General features: G+C 44.6%; 1 protein-coding gene across 1 annotated transcript; it reads right to left on the reverse strand.

Moving 5' to 3' along the window:
- Positions 1 to 5,816: 5,816 nt before the first annotated feature.
- Positions 5,817 to 6,846, reverse strand: LOC125556279 (uncharacterized). Its single transcript, XM_048719048.2, has 4 exons — positions 6,797 to 6,846; positions 6,590 to 6,688; positions 6,296 to 6,409; positions 5,817 to 6,128 (listed from the first exon to the last, which is right to left on the reverse strand). Exons 1-4 carry the CDS (start codon positions 6,807 to 6,809, stop codon positions 6,103 to 6,105), a joined length of 252 nt encoding a protein of 83 aa, XP_048575005.1. The 5' UTR covers positions 6,810 to 6,846; the 3' UTR covers positions 5,817 to 6,102.
- Positions 6,847 to 24,203: the final 17,357 nt, after the last annotated feature.

Raw genomic sequence — 24,203 nt, forward strand, 5'->3', positions numbered from 1 at the left:
TACCGAGAGGGCCCAGAGATACCTCTCCGACAATCGGAGTGACAAATCCTAATCTCAAAATACGCCAACCCAACATGTACCTTTGGAGACACCTGTAGAGCACCTTTATAATCACCCATTTACGTTGTGACGTTTGGTAGCACACAAAGTGTTCCTCCGGCAAACGGGAGTTGCATAATCTCATAGTCATAGGAACATGTATAAGTCATGAAGAAAGCAATAGCAACATACTAAACGATCGGGTGCTAAGCTAATGGAATGGGTCATGTCAATCAGATCATTCACCTAATGATGTGATCCCGTTAATCAAATAACAACTCCTTGTTCATGGTTAGGAAACATAACCATCTTTGATTAACGAGCTAGTCAAGTAGAGGCATACTAGTGACACTTTGTTTGTCTATGTATTCACACATGTATTATGTTTCCGGTTAATACAATTCTAGCATGAATAATAAACATTTATCATGATATAAGGAAATAAATAATAACTTTATTATTGCCTCTAAGGCATATTTCCTTCAGATAACGCGTGGAGCTCGAACCGTGTTTCGAGCAGTAGTTAATTTAATCCCCCCACGGAGAAATCATTTTAATTTATTTGAAGTTCGAAGCCTGTTCTTAGGACCAAGATAAGTCTACACGTAAATATGCATGCGATGAATATGTAGTAATAAATATGGTCCAAAAAATGTATATTAAAGAAAATCTCAGAACAAATTCAATAACAATTCCATTATGTACATATATGATATGACCACTATATAAATTAACCAACAACAATATAGATAGAAATGAACATGAATGAACTAATGAATCACTACTTGTCTACGTGACCACTTTCACGAACTACACTTGATATCTACAGAGCTTCTTTGAATACAGAATCCATGTGGCATTATTCAATCTGACATATGACTTGGATGAACTAAGATTCACATGGTTCTTGTTCCGCACAAGGTGGCCTAGGAAAGTGGATCATTGGCCCCTTAGAAGACATGGCCTTGGCGCCTGCAGGATGAGAAGGGAATGAAACCTTTAGTATGCACGTTGGTATTTTCGCAGCACATCATGCAAAATTCTAGTACGGCCTATACATAGACATAGCATTTTTTTAGCATGATCGATCGATCCACAAATAGAAGTTGATAGTGCTAGGTTGACTCACATGTCACTTTACCACCCGTAGTACTAGGTGCTTCATCAAATCTGAACGGCGGTCGATTCTGCGTGTGAGCTGTTGATGTTGCTGTTGCTCGGGCCAGGAGGGGTCATCTTGGACATCCCTTTACCTGTGTGGAGCGAGCGCATGCATGCATGCAAAAGGCATCAAGAAAGTGCAAAAGAAAGCATCCAGATTCCAGATACCAGAAACTCAAGCGGAAACCTTTTGTTTTTGAGTTATAACACTTAAAATTTGATAGTCTGAAAGTGCTAGTTATCGACTAGAGGGGGGTGAATAGGCGATTTTTATGAAAGTCTTCAAAACGCGATGACTTTAAAGACATACGGTAGAAATAAACCTATTGATATGCAACCGAAGGTAGACTACACTAGACAAGCCATAATCAAGTAAGCAGTGAAGTGAAAGCACAAAGACTATCAGCAGCTAGGTAGTATGGATCCGGATGGAAGATAGTATGAAGCCAAACAACAACAGCCTTCACACAATGAAGTCAATCAGATCAAGCAAGCAAGCAATGACTTCACGAAGACAAATTGTAAATAAAGAGAGGTAAAGGATAGAGCCAGTTGCTTGGTGCAGACAAGGATTTTTTGGATCAGTTCCAGTTACTGTGACAACTATACGTCTGGTTAGAGAGGCTAAGATTCAACTCAGAAGACCGCGTCTTCACCTTATTCCCCTTGAGCTAAGGACACACAGTCCTCGCCCAATCACTCTGGTAAGTATTCAAGGTAGACTTCCAAACCTTCACAGACTTCGTTTACCGCCAATCCACAATGACTTTTGGATACTCAAAACATGACGCCTAACCGGCTGAAGGATTCACAGTCCTCAAGTGCAACAAGTCTTCAGATCACGCAGACAGAAAGACTTCAGTGATGCCCAACACTCTTTGGCTCTGGGTGTTTAGGGTTTTTTCCTCGCAAGGATTTCTCTCTAAAATGCTTCAGAGGTGGGTTGCTCTCAAACGACAAAAGTCGCGCACTAACTCTGAGTAGCCGCCAATTTATATTGTAGGGGGTGTGCTATTTATAGCCAGGAGGCAACCCGACCTGATTTCTCCGAAATAACCCTGGGTCACTAAGGAACTGACACGTGTCCAACAGTCAGATTTCAAACACACGCGGCAGCTTGACTTGGGCTCAAGTAAAGCTGACTCATCCAGCTCTGGATAAGATTTGCTCTCATTGTCTTCACTCGAAGACATAGGATTTGGTTGAGCATCACTTTAGTCATTCTGACTTTGTTCACTTGGACCCCACTTAACAGTATGGCGGTTTCTATGACTCAACAAAGAAGAAAAGGAAACTACGAAACAACTATGTCTTCGTACTCCATAGTCTTCATACGATGTCTTCTCATGTCATAGTCTTCAATGCGAATCTCTTCACATACCATCATTATCTTCAATGTCTTCACACATTTTTGGGGGTCATCTCTGATAGGTAAACCGAATCAATGAGGGACTACTACTTGTGTTATCCTACAATTCTCACAAACACATTAGCCCCTCAACCAAGTTTGTCGTCAGTACTCCAAAACCAACTAGGGGTGGCACTAGATGAACTTACATGGTCGTTTCCCACTTTTGCTGCTACCTTTTGTTGCAATGATAAATTTCACATGAAGTCATTCTGCAGATGCCCATTTCTCATTGTGCATGTCATTATCCTCATTACATTTTTGTATGCACGATGAATTGTCTTCATGAGTTGGGGAAGATCTCCACAAAGCAAAACCTGCCATGTGCATTTGCATTCAAAGACAAATTACTAATATGCACATCTTCAAGGGTAGCCCTTTCAACTTCATGAAGCCAATGATCGCATCCTTTAACTTACACATATTTTTATGCCTGCTAAACTTCAATCAGTTTGTCATCAATCACCAAAAAGGTGGAGATTGTAAGTGCATCTAGTGCCACCCCTGGTTAGTTTTGGAGTATTGACGACAAACGTGATTGAGGGACTAATGTGTTTGTGAGAATTGTAGGATAGCACAGGTAAAAGTCCCTCATTGATTTAGTTTACCTAACAGAGATGACCCCTAAAAATGTATGAAGACAATGGTAGTTCGTGAAGACATTCACGTTGAAGATAATGACGTGTGAATACATTCACGTGAAGACTACGGAGTGTGAAGACATAGTTTCTTTCATAGTTTCATTTTCTTCTTTCTTGAGTCATAGGAACCACCGCACTGTTAAGTGGGGTCCAAGTGAACAAATTCATAAGACTGACGTGATGCTCAACCCAAAATCCTATGTCTTCGAGCAAAGACTATGAAAGCAAATCTTATCCAGAGTTGAATGAGTCAGCCTTGCTTGTAGCCCAAGCAATGCTGCCGCGTGTGTTTGAAATCCGCCCGTTGGACACGTGTCGGTTCATTCGTGACCCAGGGTCATTTTGGACATATCTTGCCGGGTTGCCTCCTAGCTATAAATAGCCCACCCCCTACACCATAAATTGGTGATTGCTCAGAGTTAGTGCACGACTTTTGTCGTTTGAGAACAACCCACCTCCGAAATCTTTGAAAGAGAGAATCCTTGCGAGGACAAAATTCAAAACACCTAAAGCCAAAGAGTGTTAGGCATCACTGAAGTCTTTCTATCCGCGTGACCTGAAAACTTGTTACACTTGAGGATTGTGTATCCTCCGGTCGGTTAGGCGTCGCGTTTTGAGGATCCAAAAGTCATTGTGGATCGCCAGTGAACAGGATGTGTGAAGATTTGGAAGTCTACCTTGAAGACTTACCAGAGTGATTACGCGAGGACTGGGTGTCCTTAGCTCAAAGGGAATAAGGTGAAGACGCGGTCTTCTGAGTTCAATCTCAGCCTCCCTAACCAGACATACAGTTGTCGCAGTAACTGGAACTGGTCTACCAAATACTTGTCATCACCAAGCTACTGGTTCTATCCCCACCTCTTTTACATTTCAGTTTGTCTTTGTGAAGTCATTGCTTGTTTGCCTAATTAGTTTGACTTCACTGTGTGAAGACTATTACCTGTTTGGCTTCATACTATCTTCCATTTCGATCTGTACTACCTAGCTGCTATTGGTCTTCTTGCTTTCATTATATTGCTTACTTGACTATGGTTTGTCTAGTGTAATTTATCTTTCGCTGCATATCATATAGGTTTCATTTGATTGTCTGTCTTTAAAGACCTCGTGTTTAGAAGGCTCTTATAAAGATTGTCTATTCATCCTCTTTTTAGTCGATAACTAGCATTTTCAGAGTTCATCAGACGGGATTGAAACAATTTTTCGTGGCCATCCCGCGTACTGCCGCGAATGATCTGCTTAAACTGGTGTATTCGACAGCAGACGTGTCGTGCGCTGCGGTTAGGATGATATCAACCTCAGCTTTGTTAACCGAGGGCTGAGACAATTCAGGTACTGCCCTCAACACACGGCGTCTCACCTTGCGGAGATCTCAAGGATGTTGTGCTCAGCTGGTTTCGTACTACGGCCGATCATGTTGAAGGCAAACAAGGCAAGACACCACCAAGAGACGGGATCAAGTCCCAACGGAAAAGCAATCCGCCGCTGCTGTTTGTTTTGACGTTCCAGGTTTAAAATCACCTGTTTCCAAATACCTGTGAATGAAATAGTAAAGGAGAAGATACTACACTTGGTCGTCAGACCTAAAAAAAACGACCTGGAGGACGTGGACGTGGATTCGTCAACCCAGTCATCACGATAATAAATATGAGAGTTGGACGACCCGGAGAAGGACTCGGACCCCGCCTCGAGTCGCCTCCTCCGGCCTCCGCCTGCGGCCAGGACCTCGCCGTCGAGTCGTCCGCGGCTTCAAGCCGCCTCCGCATCCGCCGGTCTCCTTCAAGCCGGCTCCAACCTCCTCGCCGAGTCGTCTCCACTTCGAGCCGCCCCCGTGCGAGCTCGCCCCTGCGGCCTCCAGCCGCCCACTTTGGTTCGTCTCCGCTTGCCGCGCCTCTGCCACGGCCCCGCCTCGACCTCGCATCGCGCCCCCGCCTTCATCGCCACTGCCGCGCCAGGCCGGCCTCGCCTCGGTTCACCTCGAGGCGCCCTGCCGCCGGTCTTCGCCTTCCCGCCCTCGTCCTCAAATCGCCTCGCGCCGGCCCCGCCTCCGGCGTCGCGGCCTCGTTAAGCGGCTGCCTCTGCGCCGTCGTCTCTGCGGCCTGCGAATCGCCGCCGCGACTCCACGTCAACGCCTGCTAGCCGCCGTGGCGCCGTCGCGCCTCGCCTTCGCTTCCAAGGCGCCTTCACCCCTCGCCGGCTTCACCTCGAGCCACCGCGAGCCGCCGCCCCGCAGCCACGACCGCGGCCTCGCCTCCGCCTCCGCCTTGAGCCCCCTGCCGCGCGGTGAGCCACCTCCGCCGTGGCCGGCGTCGAGCCGCCCCGGCCCGGCGCCGCCACCAGTTGAAAAAAAATCCAGACGACTTACAAATAGTCTCTCCCTTACTCTACTTGTCAAGCCATTCTAATGGAGCTCAAACGTGTTTTAGAGCAGTAGTTAATTTAATCCCCCCACGGAGAAATCATTTAATTTATTTGAAGTTCGAAGCCTGTTCTTGGGACCAAGATAAGTCTACACGCAAACATGCATGCGATGAATATGTAGTAATAAATATGGTCCATAAAAAGTATACTAAATAAAATCTCAGAACAAATTCAATAACAATTCCAGTATATAAATATATGATATGACCACTGTATAATAAATTAACCAATAACAATATAGATAGAAACGAACATGAATGAACAAATGAACCACTACTTGTTTACGTGACCCCTTTCACAAACTACACTTGATATCTGCAGAGCTTCTTTCAATACAGAACCGATGTGGCATTATTCAATCTGACATACGACTTGGACGAACTAAGATTCACTTGTTTCTTCTTCCGCACAAGGCGGCCTAGGCACGTAGGTCGTTCACTTAGAAGACATGGCCTTGGCGGCTGAAAGATGAGAAAAGAATGAAACTTTTAGTATGCACGTCGGTATTTTCGCAGCACATCGATCATGCAAAATTCTAGTACGGCCTATGCATAAACATAGCATATTTTTAGCATGATCGATCGATCCACGGATAGAAGCTGATCTGATAGTGCCTAGGTTGACTCACCTGTCACTTTACCACCAGTAGTACTACGCTCTTCACCGGGTCTGAACGGCGGTCGATTCTGCGTGCTGTTGCTGTAGCTCTGGCAAGGAGGGGGCGTCTTGGACAACCCGTTAGCTGTTGCATGCATGCCAAAGGCGTCAAGAAAGTGCACAAGAAAGCATTCAGAGACCAGAAACGTCAAGCAGAAAGGCGCTGGCTAGAAAGGTGCAGATCTGATAAAAGGGAGCTGTCACATCCATGCATACACATATCACGTATGCTCAAGTACTGATATGATGAGTGATGCTCACTAACCTGTAGACGGCGCGTTTTGCCCAGCCGCCTGCGCAGTATACGCCGGGGCCGGAGACGGGACAGGAGGCCGTGCCGGCGGCACTGGTTTGCTTGTCATCGCTGCATACATGCATGGAGAATACGTTGGCACATCAGAAAATTGTAGATGCTAGCTTGGTTCGACCATGGATGATGGATGAATCGGATCTGTGGATGCTGCCGGCTCACCTTTCGGCGCCATGGTCGGTCCTTGAGATGGAGGGCCTTCGTCTCTGGGGGGGGGGGGGGGGGGGGGGGGGGGGGTTCCGGCTAGCTGCAGTATTGAGATGGCTGCTACACGATTGGCAAATTGCCCATGGGCTACCGAATCCATTGAGCATTTATACATCCCGGTTGCATCATACACCGCCGCGTCTTGTCAGAGATATTTTTGCACCGGGGGGTTTGCTTTGGTGAGAAGGCTTGCTAGGCGCCTTCCTGGGCAGTAGCAGATACGTACGTGGCAATTGCCTTCCGAAGAAGAAGCATACATATATACGTGTCATTTTTCCTCAAAAAAATATACATACATACGTGTCATTTGCCTTCCTGGGCAGAACTGTGAGTGTAGGGAGTAAATGCAAGTAGAAGACAGCGCCTCACGCGAAAGGGCATCAAGGCTGAATCCACCGGAACCGTTCGAGAGTACGACCGACGAACTTGACCCAATGGCCACTGCCCAACGCGGTTTGCGATTACGGGAAGCCACCGCGCGCGTGAGGTAGCGCAGGGTGGAACCGCGCGGAAATTTGGAGGGCTACGCCGGTGCGGGGGTGCGAGACAATTGAGGCGTCAAGGCTTACCCGGCCCTCCAATTGTCTCGCGATTTCATGAAGCAATTAGGTACTGCATGAGGGCAAAAAGTTGTGTTAAAGTTTTGTCCGATGTTGGCACAGAAATCATGAGGTATTAAAATTTAGTACGAACGACCGATAACAATGTGTGGATCTTATTTGAAAGCCGTTGTCACCAGAAACACTAATCTGAAAACATAACTTAATTTGGACTTCTTATTCATAAGATATGCAAGTTTAAAAATTGAAAGACAAAAAACAAAGCACGCGCGGGGACTTGATGCCCTTGCAACTACGTGACCCAAATCCTCTCCCCTGCGCGTTCGAGAAACATAAACTAATGGCACATATATGAATGGTTGGTAAGGGCGTCTTCAACGCTGACTGAAATCGGACACTGTATCAGTCCGCGGACTGGTGAGGACCAGTCCACAGACATTGATGTAGGAGCCGCACATTCAAAGTTGCCATCATATATCTTAAATTGGATATAAATAAACTAAACAAATTATATCACATGCCGAATTTCATTAAAGTAGGACATAATTTATATAAAATGGATGATATTTCGACCATTTAAATAAGAACTAGAAGAAAACCTACGAGCCTAACTTGTAACGGACGATGACCTCATACGCTTGGCCGCCCGGCCAGCTCGGCCGCATCCCCATTGCCACCTGTGTTGTCATCATCGTCGATGTCATTCCTCATGCCGCGGAGGGGCACATGGCCACCGGGACAGCCTTATCCAGCCGTCGCCCGACATTCGTGAAGGAGCCGGTCCGCTTCCTCTTGCGCGGCGCAGAGGCCGCCGCTGCCAATGCCGATGACGCCCGCGGTGCCCTGGCGTTTGCCTTCCCCCTGTAGGCATTGGCGATGGTGTCGGTAAGCAACAATTCCTCATCAATCTTGGCGAGTTTCCAGTTGATATGGCGCTGGCGGGCGCGCAGCGGACCTGTTGAGAGCCTAGGCTGCCACCAGGTTCTGGTCGTTGCGGACCCAGTCCAGCGCCTTGTCCGACTTGACAAACACGGACATGCCCTGACCCTTTTATTTTGCATATCTTTTTGCATCATACGTAACGGTACTTTTCAGTGCCATGTTGTTTATGTACTAGAGAGAATCCTGAGCGTATGTACACGGCTGCAGGTAAAAACTTACGCAAGCACATTGTATTTCTTTATTATTATCGTTTTTATCACTTCTGCTGATTCGTCCGAAAGACAGTGGACTCAAACTTAACAAAGTCTCAGTCAAGTGATATAACATCGGAGAAGTAAAAAAGAAAAACTGAGAAGAATTTTTTTACACGAGTCTTTATGCAAAATTAAAGAAAGATAATATCAACTGAGATATAATGAAGTCTTAGTCGACTGAGACTTAACAAAATCGTTTGTGATAAGTTGGCCGGAGCGTGAACGCCCTCCACTAGAAGTTGGCCGGTGCCTCCTCACACAAAGGGGCCGATGGTTGCGCGGCGGTCGGACGGGAGAGGTGATCCGTGCCTCCATCCAAGGAGAGGAGATGTAGGAGTCGGACAGCTGCGGCACTTGGCTACAGCCTACAAGACGCCATGGCACAGCGCTGGGAGGAAGAAGTGAGGGGGCAGCGGGAGACGGAGAGGAGGTTGGGCGGCCGCCGGCGATGGGCCGGAGTGACGTACGGCGGCGAGGGCCCCACCACGAGGACGCGGGTGCAGGTGTGACAGCCCGAGGAGGAGATCGACGACCGCTCAATGTTGTCGAGGAGTTATCCTAGAATTTTCAACGTTGTAGCGACTGCTAATCCACCTCGGGCGTTGTCTCTACTCGCGGGACCGACCTGAACATCCGGAGTACCAATGCAAACTCTAGCCGGTGACGCGTAGAGCTCGTACGTGTCTCTTCGCAGTAGTTTATTAATTTCGCACCAATTTAATTAGACGAATTTGAAGTACGCCAAGTACAAAGAACCTCACTCTGGTCGATCGACCGAGCCGGTTGCTGCACCCAACCAAGCCACGCTCTGTTTCGGACTCGCCTGCAGCCACCGTAAGAGAAAAAGGCCTTTGGTTCCACGCTGTAAAATTACATCCGTATGTATCTAATAATTCTCCTTTAAGCCTTGTTCGGTTACACCCCTTCACAAGAAGATTGAAGGGGATTTGAAGAGGTTTTGACTTGTAGGGGATTAAATCCATTTCAATCCCTGCCAAACCCCCTTCAAATCCCTCCCAATCGAACACAGCCTTATGGTTGACTCGAAGCTCATGTTCCTGTCCACCCCACTTCCCCATCTCTCTTTCTTGAGTAAAAAAAAAGGCTGCGACGGTTCGAGTGCATCGACGACGAACAACTCGGGATACGGCGGCGTGGCCGGACTGGTGGAGCGCTGTGCTGCTTGGCGGCGTGGTCTCGACCTGGGGTGGTCGTTCAGCGAATTGGGGCGACCTGGTGTGCGGCGTCTGCCTAGATCTGGTGCGGCGCTGTCCGCGGAGCCGTGGCCGGTGATCGCGGCAGAGCTGTGCAGGCAATTGCGTCGGCGTTGCAGCGGGTGGCTGTGCAAGGGCTGCTACGTCCCGGCGGTGCTGTTGTTTGGGTTGAAGTCTCGTTTGGCGGTGCCGCATCTGTAACTACCGCTCTCATCCGTTCGATCTTGGGCGTTGTCTCTACTCGCGGGCCCGACCTGAACATCCGGAGGACCAAGGCAAACCCTAGCCGATGACGCGTAGAGCTCGTACGTGTTTCTTAGTAGTTTATTAATTTCACACCAATTTAATTAGACGAATTTGAAGTATGCCAAGTACAAAGAAGCCATTGCTTTGTTCGTGGGCTGAAGTTAACTTTTTTTAAGAAAAAACTTCTAACCTATTCATCTTCAATCGTGATAGTACAATGAACACTAGAAATAATAAGAATTACATCGAGATACCACCTAGCAACGACTACAAGCACCGAAGCGAGCCGAAGACGCGCCGCTGTTATCGCCCCTCCCTCGCAGGAGCCAGGCAGTTATAGTAGACAGTCGGGAAGTCGTCGTACTAAGACCCTATAGAAACAACGCACCATAACAGCAAACGCCGCGAATGAAGAGTGTAGATCAGAAGGATTCAACCTGAAGACACACGAACAAAGATACAAACGACGAATAGATCCGAGCAAATCCACCAAATTAAACACAGATCCGCCGGAGACACACTTTCACACGCCCACCGATGATGGGGGCTAGCCGGGGAGACCTTTATTCCATCTTCAGGGAGCCGTCGCCGTCTCGTCTTCCCAAGCAGGACACAAACCCTAACAAAGCTCGAAAAAAGATCTAAAAACGGAAACCACCCACCGCAAGGGCCGAGATCCACTCTGCCTCCATGGCCCTACGATCACCGGAGACGGGACGAACCGGTGCCGGCGGGAGACAGAGAACCCTAGCTCTTTGGGAGACGGCGGCTGGCTAGGTCGCATACGAGTTGGAGTTAGAGCCCCTCGTAAGAACAAGCACGTGTTGAATAGAATACTACTCTAATATGGCGTAATGAATCTGTATATATATTAATTAATTAGAACTAAATCAATAAACAATTGCCATATATATGATCTCCATACAAATTCACCAACATAACTGCCGTATATATAGCTATAAACGAAGAACATGCATGAACGAATCGTAAAATTTCCTGTATATATGATCTGCCGCACTATGCATGTTAAAGTGAGTTTTTTCATGCGTAGTGTCATGGTCAGTTGGCATAGTTGCATGTAGAAAGAATTAAATTTAATGAAGCATGCATGATGGCATGATGGCATGATGGATTGACATAGTTGTATGTCAAAAAAAATTAAGTTTGTGTGGATAAACTATTTAAATATCCTTGTTGTCTCTACTCGCGGACCCGACCCCGCCCCTAGATATCTGGGGGACCAATGCAACGTCTCATTTACTTAATTTTTATGAACTCTCGCCGATGACGGGTAGAGCTTCTAGTTTGTCAATCTCAAGTTCTCAACATCATTTTTTATGATTTGAAGTACGCCAGGTACAAAGAAGAATCATGGGTTGAAGGCAGCTTTCCACGTAAACATGCATGTGATGAATGGCAGTTCTAAATAATATCCCATAGTGTAAAATGTGTTATGTATATGTATTTAATATGGGCGTGATTAGGTCTCAGTCGACTAAGATTTAACTAAGTCTCAGTCAAGTGACGTATCATGCAAGAGAGAAAAAGGAAAAAACTGAAAAGAAATTTTTGCATGAATCTCAATATAAGATCTCATGGATATAGTATCAACTGAGACTTAGCAAGACTGATTAAATATCTATTAGAACGAATTCAATATACAATTCCAGTATATATGATCCACTGTACAAATTCGCCAACATAACTACGGTATATATAGATATAGATGAAGAACATGCATGAACGAATGAAATACTACTACTTGTCTGCACGACCACTTTCACAAGCTACACTCCATATGTATTTGACATGACAGATAACTTGGACAAACTGATACTTAGTCACATGATTCTTCTTCCACGCGCAGAGCATTCACCACCTAGACAAGCCCTTGGCTGAATAGTCAAATAACAAAAAAATTAGAATCAAATCATGCAAAACACTAGTACGAATTACTACGAACTATACGTAAACATGTTGCATCATCGGCTCACCTTTTTGTCCGGCGGTTTTCCCAGCACTACTTCAATCATCGGCTTTGTACGGCGGTCTCGATGCCTGAGAGTTGTTGCCGTTGCTCGAGGCAGAGGTCGCCGTCGACAACGCTTTACCTGCTTTACGGAGCGCACGAATGCAAAAGGCGTCAAGAAAGTGCAAAAAAAGCATCAGAGACCAGAACCGTGGAATGGAAAGGTACTACTACCACCAGAAAGGTGCTGATCTGATAAAGAGCGAGCTATCCATGCATGCATGCACGTATCACGTATGCTCAGGTGTTGAGCCGATGAGTGACAGTCACTAACCTGCACTAGGCGGCGGCGCCTTTTGGCCGGCCTCTGCCGGAGCATACGCTGCACGTTGGCCGGAAGACCACGGCATTGGAGGCACAGGCCTACTTGTCCCTGCACATATGCAAGTATGGAGAATATATTACTCCGTAGTACGTTCTAGTACATCAGAGCTTACTCCGATCGTGCATGTGCATGCAATGGATGAATTTGATATCTGGAGGCTGGCTCACGTACCCTTCGCCGCCATGCTCAGTAGTCCTGGAGGCCTTCGTGTGTCTGCCTGTCTTCGGTTCAGCTAGCTAGCTTTGGAAGAGTTTTGTTGCTAAATGCTCGGATAGTGGTGGTTGTGGGCTACCCCATGTATGGGGTATGTATACAGAACAGAGCGCAAAATCCTGAAATTTTATCTGATATATATACACCTTGGTGTTTGTTTTTCTTAGGACTAGCAAATATGCCCGTGCGTTGCAACGGGAGACAAAAAATCATGGCTAACCAAATAAATATGACTTAATATCCTGACACATGAGCGTACTCTATTTTAACACTGTGGCTCACCATGTTGCTATTTTTTTCTCACCCTACCCGATGGTGGTTGCGATGTCCACATGATCATAATGCATTCGACGTGGTAAATCCCAAGCCTATGAGTTTGCCAGTGCATGCCACATTTGTCGTTATGTTGCGCAAGGGAACGTTTAAAACTTTAAAAACAAATCTCATTAACTACGTACTACTCCCAACGCCAAGACATATAAAGACTTTCAAAAAACTAATCGAATCCTCAACATAAAATACTTTTGAATCAGTGACAGTTTTTTTCGAATCGACAAACATGTTTTTTTGAAATTTTTTATTTTCTTAAAAAAGTAATGAACATTACTTTTGTTTACAAAATTTTTAAATGTATGAAACGGTTTCAAATTCATTAACATTTCTTGACTCAACAAACATTTTTTGAATCGATGATTTTTTTTTAATTGGGGAACAAATTTTAAAAATCATTTTTTGTGAACATTTTCTAAAATGTTATGGCCATTTTTTTCAGATTTCCGAATATGTTTTGACTACATGATCATTTTTTCAAAATCATGCACTTGATTTTATTTCCCGACCATTTTTCCAAATTGTGTTTTTTATAATATTGCGAACAATTTTGCAAAACGACCAACATTTTTTGAATCTGCAATTTTTTTATGATTTTCTAAAAATTTTTGAATTCACATATATTGTATGACTTCTCAAACATTTTGTTTGAAAACTCGTAACTTTAGAATATTAGATCCCGAATTAATTTAAAAAAGAAAGAAAACAGAAAAAACAAAAAAGTAAAATCAGAAGAAACAGGGGAGTAAAGCCCCGCACATAGGCCAACCACCCTGCTACTCATCGCTCATTGACTACTACTCGTCTCGCAGCTATAAAACAGAGTGGGAGGCGGCGATTTTTAGTTCGAAAAACGAATCGTTTTCCATTTACGGGTAGCATTGGTGGGTAATTTTTACCAATATGAAGGGTAATTTTAACGACGGACGACCAAAAGCGATAGCCGCTTTATTAGTAGGTAAAAATAAAGAGGTAAAGATAAAGATAAAGATTATACACGGTGTCCGTGTATACGTATTACTCTGTACAGAGCCAATGTCATTAGTCCTTGACCCAGCGCGTTTTCCCTGGATCTCCCGCGTATCAAGAAAACACGTCCGGCTGGTACGCTTGCGGTTGAGATGTGGACGTGGTATTATTTGAAAAAATGAACTTCGATTCAAATGGTGTTATTGCCTGGGATGTGCGCCCTTGAACAAAAGTCATCAGAACATGACAAAACATCCCAAGCCATCGGAACTTTTTCCATCAACCTCGTCGAACTTGAATTAATGTTTCTGAACAGCTTGTAGACAGTTCTGGACTTGACGATGTAATGCTCTACCATGGAAAAACATCTCATGAAATGTAATGGACTTGACGAAGGTCTGGACATTAATCTGAAATCCCAGGTTTCATCATGTGTAATTTCCGTCACATTTCCATGCAAATCGAAACACACCGACACGCGCGGGCGTCCAACTCCCAATTAAGAGAGAGGCTCGATTTCTACATGAATCCCGGGAAGAGGTCATTATAGTTTGCTCTCCGAGTTGTTTGCGTGTGGAATGCAGGCAGTGCATATATATGTTGCTTATTTGCGTATCAGTTAGCACGACCAATCGATCCAAGCTGACGTTAATTTGTAGTATTATGTCTGGAGAAGAGGAGGACCAGCAGGTACAACCACATGCATTGCTTAATCAAGTGTCCCTACCGTGGAAAAAACTTGTATACAACCTTAGATGGGAAGATGGTTGTGTACTTCTGGAACGTGTACTTCTACTTCGGATGTACCGCCTGGCTATTCGGCGTTAGCGGCTGCATCACACGCCTCGGCGTGTACTTTTTTTTTCTTAAAAACTTACAATTTATTCATCAACAAGCAAAATAGTACAAAGAACATCAAAAATAATTATTCAAAGAAGAACATCAAAAGTAAAAATTTATATTCAGAACCGTAGACCACCTATCGACGATTACCAGCACTATAGCGATCCGAAGTGTGCCACCGTCATCACCCCTTCATCACTGGAGCCGGGCAAACCTTGTTGTAGTAGACAGTCGGGAAACACAATACATATAGAAATAGAGAAATGTAAAAGAACGAAGCGGCGTAGATGCATGTTTGGTGGAAGCGATGAAGAGCCTATAGGTTGTTGTTTGTATAATCTCTTTGCTTATGTGGTGAAACTATGCTACAATATGTAATTTGAACATAAATATAGCAATTTTTATGAGTTTATGACAGCAAACCACTAGCTATCAAATTACTGATCCATAACATCCCATCAGACCAATAGATGACCACTGGATAAAAGCCCACCCAATTGTTAGATGAGTATACTAGCCAATGTGCACCATCTGGGGGTATCAAAAATTAAAACCAATTACATGGGATGCATTATTAACTACCCCTAATTTGATTCTCTTCTAGATTTTTTGGAAACTAGTTTTGGTCGGCAAGGAAACTAATTATCTTCAAAAGAAGTTTCCCCGCTACATACTAGTTTGCCTCCTTATGAAATGTAACATCCACTAAAATTTCAGTTTGCTTCCCATGGAACTGAAATTTTTGCTTCTATCTACTTTATACAAAATTTGTTTTTTAGATGGTGTTATTTTGAACATTAAATGCTGCCGCCTGAATTTTGCTTCAATTCTTGTTCTCAATGCAACAAACTTATGCTTCCATCAACTGAGGACGGTGAGGTGGTGGTGCTGGGTGGTGAGGCAGCAGAGGCATTGGGTGCACGAACAGAGCCGATGATGTGGTTGCAGAGGACGGCCTCGGAGCAGACTGCGTCAGCGGCCTACGTGGCGAGGTGTGCGTTGGGGAGACGCGGAAAGGGCAAGATACAATGAGGAAGAGTGGGTCGTAGCGGTGGCCGGGCTGAGTGGAGGCATTGGGGATGGATAGCGCCGGTAGTGGCCTACCACGCCAGATTGTTCCATAGCATTCTTCTGAAGTCTGGATGAGGAGGTGGTGGAGACATACAACTGAACAGGAGAAACAAGGCGTTATCTACAAATAGGGAGTGGAGTGTGGGCGTCTTTTTGCAAAGTTGTTATAACTTGCTTCATGTGCGTTGGATATATAGATCAGATGGTCGATAACGAAGAATGGCAGACACACGATCATCACCAACTCAACTTTTTATAGGAGTTGAGGCAGTACAGGCAAATCGACTATTTGTTGAACTTTTTCACAATTTTTTTGAAAATTATAATTTTAAAAGCGAACATTTTTAAAATTCTAGTTTTTTCCTAAAATGCGGATGTTTTCAAACATATGAACTTGAAAAATAAAAAAAAAATTCAAAAGATTTTTAAGAACCTGACTAAAATTTGAAATTTCAAATAATTTTTGAAATTACTAACACCTTTTTCAAACATGAGCAAAAAAAAAATCCAATTCTTTCGAAAAAGCAAACAGATTTTGAGAACGTGAACATTTTCTGAAGGTTGTGAATATAAGAAAACAAAAAGAGAAGAAAAAAGAAAATAGAAGAAGACAAAAATATTAAATAAATAAATGACCAACAAGAACACCATAATAAAAAAGTAAAGAAAACAAACATGTTCAGAATTTGTGTAGACGGTTCCCAAAACCAGGATTCTGTTGAACATACAACAGTTGAAAAGGACCGGCCCATATCACGGTGCTCGTCAATGTCCTATTCGAACAGAATGACTAAATCACATTTAGATGTTTTTTTAAGGATGTCACATCTAAGTTGTTCATCACATGATTATGGGCTTTAAGATTTGTGCAAACTGTTGTTGTTTTCTTTGACGTGAATTGTTGTTTCTGTTGTCGCTAAGGCCCGTGTCGCACTGGTGTCCTTGGGCTGTTTTCCCGATTGGCCTTGTCCCTTTTCCTCTATGGGATCTGAGTATGTGGGTTTTTATATTTTGTTATATACACTGGTGCGGTCTGCCTTTTTTGTTTTTTTTGTCTGCGGCTAGGCCTTTTTGTACGGGCAGAATTCAAAGAGCTGGGCCACGTTATTTTTCACTTTATTTTTTCTCCTTTATCTATTAAATTTATTTGTTTGTAATTTATGATTTTTTAAATTTGATTATTTTTGGTGACATCAGTTTTATTTCCAGTCGTCTGATTTGTTTGTGCTTTGTTTTTCACGGTCGAGTGATCGCACGTGTCGCGATCGATCCGTGTCCTGTTGTATCGTCTTGTCTGGCTGGGAGGCCTACAACGGAGGGCGGCTTTTTTTTGTTCGACCGCCGTCGCCTTGGTTTGATATGGGCTTTTTTTAGAATACGAAGAGTCTAGCCCCAGAGTACATTAGATCGATACGGTAGCCTCCATCGAGTATGTCACTCTCCTTTCGCATGTTCCCCTCCGCCTGTTGTCCCGTTCCCCTCCCATGTTCTTCCATTTTTCCGTTTGTTTTTGTTTCGAAATCTGAAGAACATCGACTCGCAACTAGAGAAGGAGGGGGTGGTGTATGTGTGTTTGTCGATGACCCTAGTTACAAGTCTACAATCGACTCGCAACTGAAGTTGTACCATCAACCCACAACTAGGGGGGCGGTGTCTATGTGTGTTTGTCGCGATCCCCAGTTGCATGTCACACATCGACTTGCGACTAAGGATGTGTGTGTTTGTCGAGGGCTCCCAGTTGCAAGTCAACCATCGACTCGCAACTGGGGGGAGGGGGCGTTCTCAATATGTGTTTGTCGAGGGCTCCTAGTTGCGAGCCAACCATTGACTCACAACTCGTGAAGGGGGAGGGGAGTTGAGTGTGTTTCTACGGGTCCAGTTGCATGTCAACCACCGACTCGCAACTAGGGGTGTGTGTCTGTGTGTTTGTCGATGGTCCACAGTTGCATGTCAACCATTACCTCGCAACTAAGAGTCTGTGTGTTTGTTGGGGCCCTCAGTTGCAAGCCGACCATCGACTTGCAACTAAGGGTGCTTTTGTGTGTGTCGTGGTCCCCAGTTGCATGTCAACCATCAACTCGCAACTAAGTGTGTGTGTGTGTGCGCGCGCGCGTTTGTGCGTGTGTGTGTGTGTGTCTCTATGGTGGCCCCTAGTCACATGTCAACCATTGACTCACAAACTAGGGGGGTGTGTGTGTGTTTGTCGAGGGTCCCCAGTAGCAAGCCGACCATCGACTCGCAACTAGGGGTGTGTGTGTTTGTCGAGGGTCCCTAGTTGCATGCCGAGCATCGACTCGCAACTAGGGGTGTGTGTGTTTGTCGAGGGTCACCAGTTGCATGCCGAGCATCGACTCGCAACTATGGGTGTGTGTTTGTCGAGGGTCCCTAGTTGCATGTCAACCATCGACTCACAACTAGGGGTGTGTGTTTGTCGAGGGTCCCTAGTTGCATGTCAACCATGGACTCGCAACTAGGGGTGTGTGTGTTTGTCGAGGGTCCCTAGTTGTATGCCGAGTATCGACTCACAATTGGGGGCGGTGTTTGTGTGTGTTTGTCGCGGTCCCCAGTTGCATGTCGCCCATCGACTCGCAACTAGAGGTGTGTGCGTTTGTCGAGGATCTCTAGTTGCATGTTGAGCATCGACTCACAACTAAAGGGGTGTCTTTTATCGTGGCCCCTAGTTGCAAGCTGACCATCGACTTGCAACTAATGGTGTTTGTCGAGGCCTAGAGGGTCCCCATTTGCATGACGACCATCGACTCGCAACTAGGGGCTGTGTGTGTTTTGTCGTGGGTCCCCAGTTGCATGTCGACCATCGACTCGCAACTAAGGCGTGTGTGTGTTTGTTGAGGGTCCCAAGTTGCAAGCCGACCATTGACTTGCAACTAGGGTGTGTGTGTGTTTGTTGAGTGTCCCCAGTTGCAAGCCAACCATCGACTCGCTACTAGGGGGTGTGTGTGTTTGTCAAGGGTCCCCAGTTGCATGAAGACCATGGACTCGCAACTAGGGTTGTGTGTGTTTTTGTCGAGGCTTCCCAGTTGTATGATGATCATCGACTCACAACTAGGTGGTGTGTGTGTTTTGTCGTGGGTCCCCAGTTGCATGTCGACCAATGACTCGCAACTAAGGGTGTGTGTGTGTGTTTGTCGAGGGTCCCCAGTTGCAAGCAGACCAATGACTCACAACTAGGGGTGTGTGTATGTTTGTCGAGGTTTCCCCAGTTGCAAGTAGACTATCGAGTCGCGACTAGGCGAGTCTGTGTCTGTCGAGGCTCCCCAGTTGCATGTCGACCATCGAATCGCAATTAAGGGTGTGTATGTTTGTCGAGGGTCCCTAGTTGCATGCTGAGCATCGACTCATGACTAGGAGGTTGTGTTTTATCGTGGCCCCTAGTTGCAAGCCGACCATAGACTCGCTACTAACGGTGTTTGTCGAGGGTCCCCAGTTGCATGTCGACCATCGACTCGCAACTAGGTTGTGTGTGTGTTTGTCGGGGCTACCAGTTGCATGCCGACCATCGACTCGCAACTAGGGGTGTTTATCGAGGGTCCCTAGTTGCATGTCAACCATCGACTCACAACTAGGGGTGTGTGTGTTTGTCGAGGGTCCCCAGTTGCTTGTCAACCATCGACTCGTAACTACGGATGTGTGTGTGTGCGTGCATGTGTGTTTGTCGAGGGTCCCCAGTTGCATGCCGAGCATTGACTCGCAACTACTCGTAACTAGGGGTGTGTGTGTTTGTCGAGGGTCCCCAGTTGCATGCCGAGCATCGACTCGCAACTAGGGGGTGTGTTTGTCGAGGGTCCCCGGTTGCAAAAATGTTTGTAGTTGTAGAGGTGATTTACTCTTGTAACAATGCTCTGAAGTACATATTATTATTCAACTCCACCCTTGATATGCAATTGGGGGCCCGACTAATATTCTTCTTAGTTGCAACTTCACCCATGATATGCAACTAGGGTCCATTTTAAAATAACATGTTTCGAATTTGCAAACAATGTTCAAATTCATGATTGTTTTAATCCACATATATTTTTTAATACGTGAACATTTTTCTAGTTTTTTTACCAGTTTTTTATTTTTTTTTCTCTTCTATTGTTTTATTTATCGTTAGAAGTCAGTGTACATTTTAAAATTCTTCAGTGAGTATTTTATAAAAGGTTTACCATATATACGTTAAGAAACATACACAATACATAAAAAATAAGTTTGATGTATATTAGAAAGAAGGTCACCATATACTAAGTATTTGTTCAATGTGTATTACAATTATGTTCACCGTAATTTTATAATTTGTTCAGTGTGTATTAAAAACAATGTTCGCCGTATATCCAAAAATAATCAGTGTGTATTTTAAATTTTTAACATATATTAGAACTGAAAAAAATACACCTGAAAAAAAAGAGAAAATAAAAAAACAAAAAACAAAAGGAATAAAAAACACAAATCGTTACTACGTACGATTAGCTACAGGTCGTAGAGTGAGCTGGACCTTGCCCATGCGAGCGTTTCTATGGGCCCAGACGATACAATACCAAAAAAGAAAAATAACAAACAAACAAAAGGCTATAAACAGGTGATGATTTCAACTTAGATGTGACATCATTATGTCACATCTAGATGAGTCCTAAACAGATCCCTATTCGAATGCACGGCAATTTGCCACAACTCGTGTCAAATAGGGAATCCTCCTGCGATCGGTATTTCCTGTACGGCGCCACAAGTGCCCGTTATAGGGGTGCCCTTATCTCCCGCTTTACGCGAGACCTAGGGAAACCCTCACGTCAGGGCAGCTCTAGATGTGCCGGCCAAGGTGCGCTTGAGGGCACATCTTTTTTTTTTCTGTTTTTCTTTCATTATTTTAGTTTAATTTTTATTTTTTTCTTAAACCTCCGAATATTATAGTAATACATATATTAAAAGTATATTTTCATAATGTTTTAAAAATGTTAATCATGCATTCAAAAAGTGTTAAATGTGTATAGAGAAATGTTGATTATGTATTTCAAAAATGTTGAACAAGTATTTAAAAAATATTGAACAAGTATCTGAAAAATTGTTAATAAAGCATTTGAAAAACTGTTGAATGTGTATAGAAAAGTTGTTGATCATGTATTAAAAACTGATGAAACTATTGGATCATGCATATAAAAATGTTAATGAAGCATTTTGAAAAAAAAATATTGAACAAGTATTTGAAAAATGTTAATCAATCATTGAGAAATGTTAAATGTGTATAGAATTTTTTTGACCATGTATTAAGAAAATGATGAAAAATTTGATCATGAATATAAAAATGTTAATCAAGCATTAAAAAAGTGTTTGAAAAATGTTAAATGTTTATTGAAAAAATGTTGACCATGTATCAAAAAATATTAATATTTTTATTTGAAACTGTTAATCAAGCATTTAAAGATATATACAATTGTGCATAAAAATGTTAAATGTGTACATACGAAAAAGTGGAATGAAAACCAAAAGAAACAAAAAAACCAAAGAAAATAAAAAACGAAGAAGCAAATGGATAAACGGAGAAGAAAAAAGAAAAGAAAAACGAAGACGAAAAAAAGAAGAAAGAATGGCTCGACTTGCTTCAATTTGGTCACACCCTTTTACTTATCGTGAACTGTAGGATGGCGAGGTGGCTAGTAGCGCTGGCTTCCTTCCCTGCAACCAGAGAACTACCCCTAATGCTCCTCTTTTCCGTTTCTTTTTATCTAACAGTGTGTGAAATGGGCCGGTCCATTAATGACGTCGGCCATGAAAATCTCGACACAAGACATTCTGTGGAATCGTTGAAAGCGATGTCGTCGCGCCGTTAGGGCATCTCCAACAGCTGTAAGATAGGTGTTGATAAATTTGCCATCTAGGACATAGTGATGATGCGGCGTGTAATAAATATGGAAAGAGAGCAAAGTTGTATGTAGAATAACCAACAACCTTTGCACAAGCTCCAAGGTGAAATAAAGAGCAATCACATTTATTTCCTCATCATCTATTGGATGGCTTAGATACAACCTATTGAAGTAGTTGTATGATAGCTTGTTGGTTGATGACATGGACATTTTATCAACAAGACTAACATACAATCTATTGGAGATGCCCTTATAGGCCTTATGGTATAGAGCGCACACTGTCTTCTCTGTAGGCTAGGTCTTGTAGCGGGTTGACCCATTGTCTTCTCTCTTCGTTTTTTGCGATTCCACTTGGGTTTTCTATTTTTCTATTTTTCTTATTTCTTCTTTCTTTTTCATAAATGCATGAACTCTCTTCAAATTGATGAATTTGTTTTCAAATTTGATGAACATTTTGAAAAATGGATGATTTTTTCAAGTTAGATGAACCTTTTTCAAATCAAATGATTTTTTTTCAAATTCATGAACTTTTTGAAGTTTGTGAACTGCCATGTAATTTTCTAATTCAAGAACTTTTTTTTTCCGATTGTTTCCCTTTTTAATTTTCTGTATTTTTTCAAAGTCAATGGTAGACCATTAGAAACCCCCATCTCGGTAGAAGGAGAGCGCCCGGTCAATGTAGAAGGAGAGCGCTCGGTCGCTTGATCACTTGACTGCTTTTCTCCTGGTCACACGACTGCTTTTGACCGGGTCGCAGCTGATTGAGGCCAAGTACTTGCAGGGCCGACCCCTCTTGGCTTGCTCTCTCTCGGTCGGGTCCCAGTTCTGGAAATCTATTCAGACCATAAAAGAAGAGATTAGGCTGGGTTTGCGTTTCTCGGTTGGCAATGGGTCTGCGACCCAATTTTGGTTGGACCCTTCGTTTGAGGACGAGCCTCCTCACCTACGGTTCCTGAGGCTCTTTGCGATTTGTGACGACCCGACCATCCTTGTTTCGACGACTGCTTTGGATGAGGGATGGAACATTGCGTTCCGCCGCTCATTCGGACCCGATGAGGTACGAGAATGGACAGAAATGAGGAAAGTAGTCCCTCTTCCTCTGTCCCAGGTCCCTGACTCTGTTTCTTGGAGCCTTTCTCCTTCGGGTGCATTCTCCGTTAGTTCAGCCTATCAGGCACTATGCCGATTGCCGGTTCCATAGTGGCTATCCCCATTGTGGAAGGCGCTGATGCCCTTGAAGATTAAGATTTTCGTATGGCAGCTTCTCCGAGATCGTTTACCTTCGAGGACTGAGGTGCTGAAACGCCAGGGTCCGGGCAATGGCCTTTGCCCTTTGTGCCACGTCCCGAAAACGGGAACGCACATTTTGTTCTCGTGAGTAGCAGCGCAGGCACTTTGGTGCTTTGTTCGTGAGGCTCTAGGAGCGAAGTGGAAGGCCCTTGACCTTGCAGAGTTTCTGCAGGTTAGGGCCACTCAGGTTGGCCGTAAGCGCCGACTGTTCTGGCTCATCTTCGCGGCTATGATGTGGACTCTTTGGACTACTCGCAACAAGATGGTGATTGAGCGGGTGTTCCCGTGACGTGCTTCTGACTCGTTCTTCAAATTTCTTGCCTTCTTGCAGCATTGGCATCCACTCGCTAGGCCGAGGGATCGTGACTGTCTTCAGCTTTTTCTGGACGCTCTGGTGTCTACCGCGCATCGACTCTCTGACCGCTCGACAGCTTCGTAGCTTGCCCCTGGTGGCCTTTTCTGTTTCTCTTCAGTTCTTTTGGGCGTCTCTGTGCTGTGGCCTCAACAATTTTCTTTTCTGACTTTGATTCGGACGTGGTTGTATGGACTTATGCTTTATCTATAAAACGGGGCGAAAGACTGTTTCGAGAGTGGTCGTGAGGAAATGCAAAAAGCCAAGAAGTAGAGTAAAAAAGGGATGGAGTTGGAACCTGCGGACGGGGAGGACAAAGTGAGATCGCCGGATGGAGCCAAGACTGGTGGCCGTCGCGGTGTGGACAACGCTAGGTGAACGGGTCATTCAGGTAGGGTGCCGATCACGGACAACGGCGGCCTGAGGTAGAAGCGGGTCTCGATCGTGCCGTAGACACGCACATGGTCCTCTCCATGTTGTGCGCTCGTGCCATGGCAGAAACGCATGAACCCCGCACAAATGAACCTGCAGTTGCGGCATGCACGACGGTGTGGCTGCGGTCGTAATCCGAAGAACTGTAGTTGGTTCACTCCATGTCTCCAAAATCGGCTCCATGGGAGTGATCACGAGTATAGTGCCAGTCGCCGCAGCATGCCAGGAAAAAGTTCCTCGTAGATGGGATCTTCGTGGCCAAGGAGATCAAATAGAGGAGAGAGAAGAGAAGGCGAAGAAAATTTATTTTTTTCAGGGAGAAGGAGGGGTCGGGCTCTTGTGCTGGTCCAATCAAATGCCAACAACAATTAACGTGAGAATCTAGGAGACTCCATAAACAATTAACGTGATACTTTATTTGCCATGGCAGTATAACT

Source organism: Triticum urartu, chromosome 5A, assembly GCF_056163025.1.
Source record: "Triticum urartu cultivar PI428250 chromosome 5A, HENAU_Tu73, whole genome shotgun sequence".
Classification (NCBI taxonomy): domain Eukaryota; kingdom Viridiplantae; phylum Streptophyta; class Magnoliopsida; order Poales; family Poaceae; genus Triticum; species Triticum urartu.

What these genes read in the sequence shown, in the direction of transcription:
- LOC125556279 (XM_048719048.2), bottom strand. An exon ending in GCAAAACGCGCCGTCTACAG is followed by an intron (nt 6,410 to 6,589) that starts GTTAGTGAGCAT and finishes TGCATGCAACAG; the next exon opens with CTAACGGGTTGTCCAAGACG. An exon ending in TACTGGTGGTAAAGTGACAG is followed by an intron (nt 6,129 to 6,295) that starts GTGAGTCAACCT and finishes CTCATCTTTCAG; the next exon opens with CCGCCAAGGCCATGTCTTCT.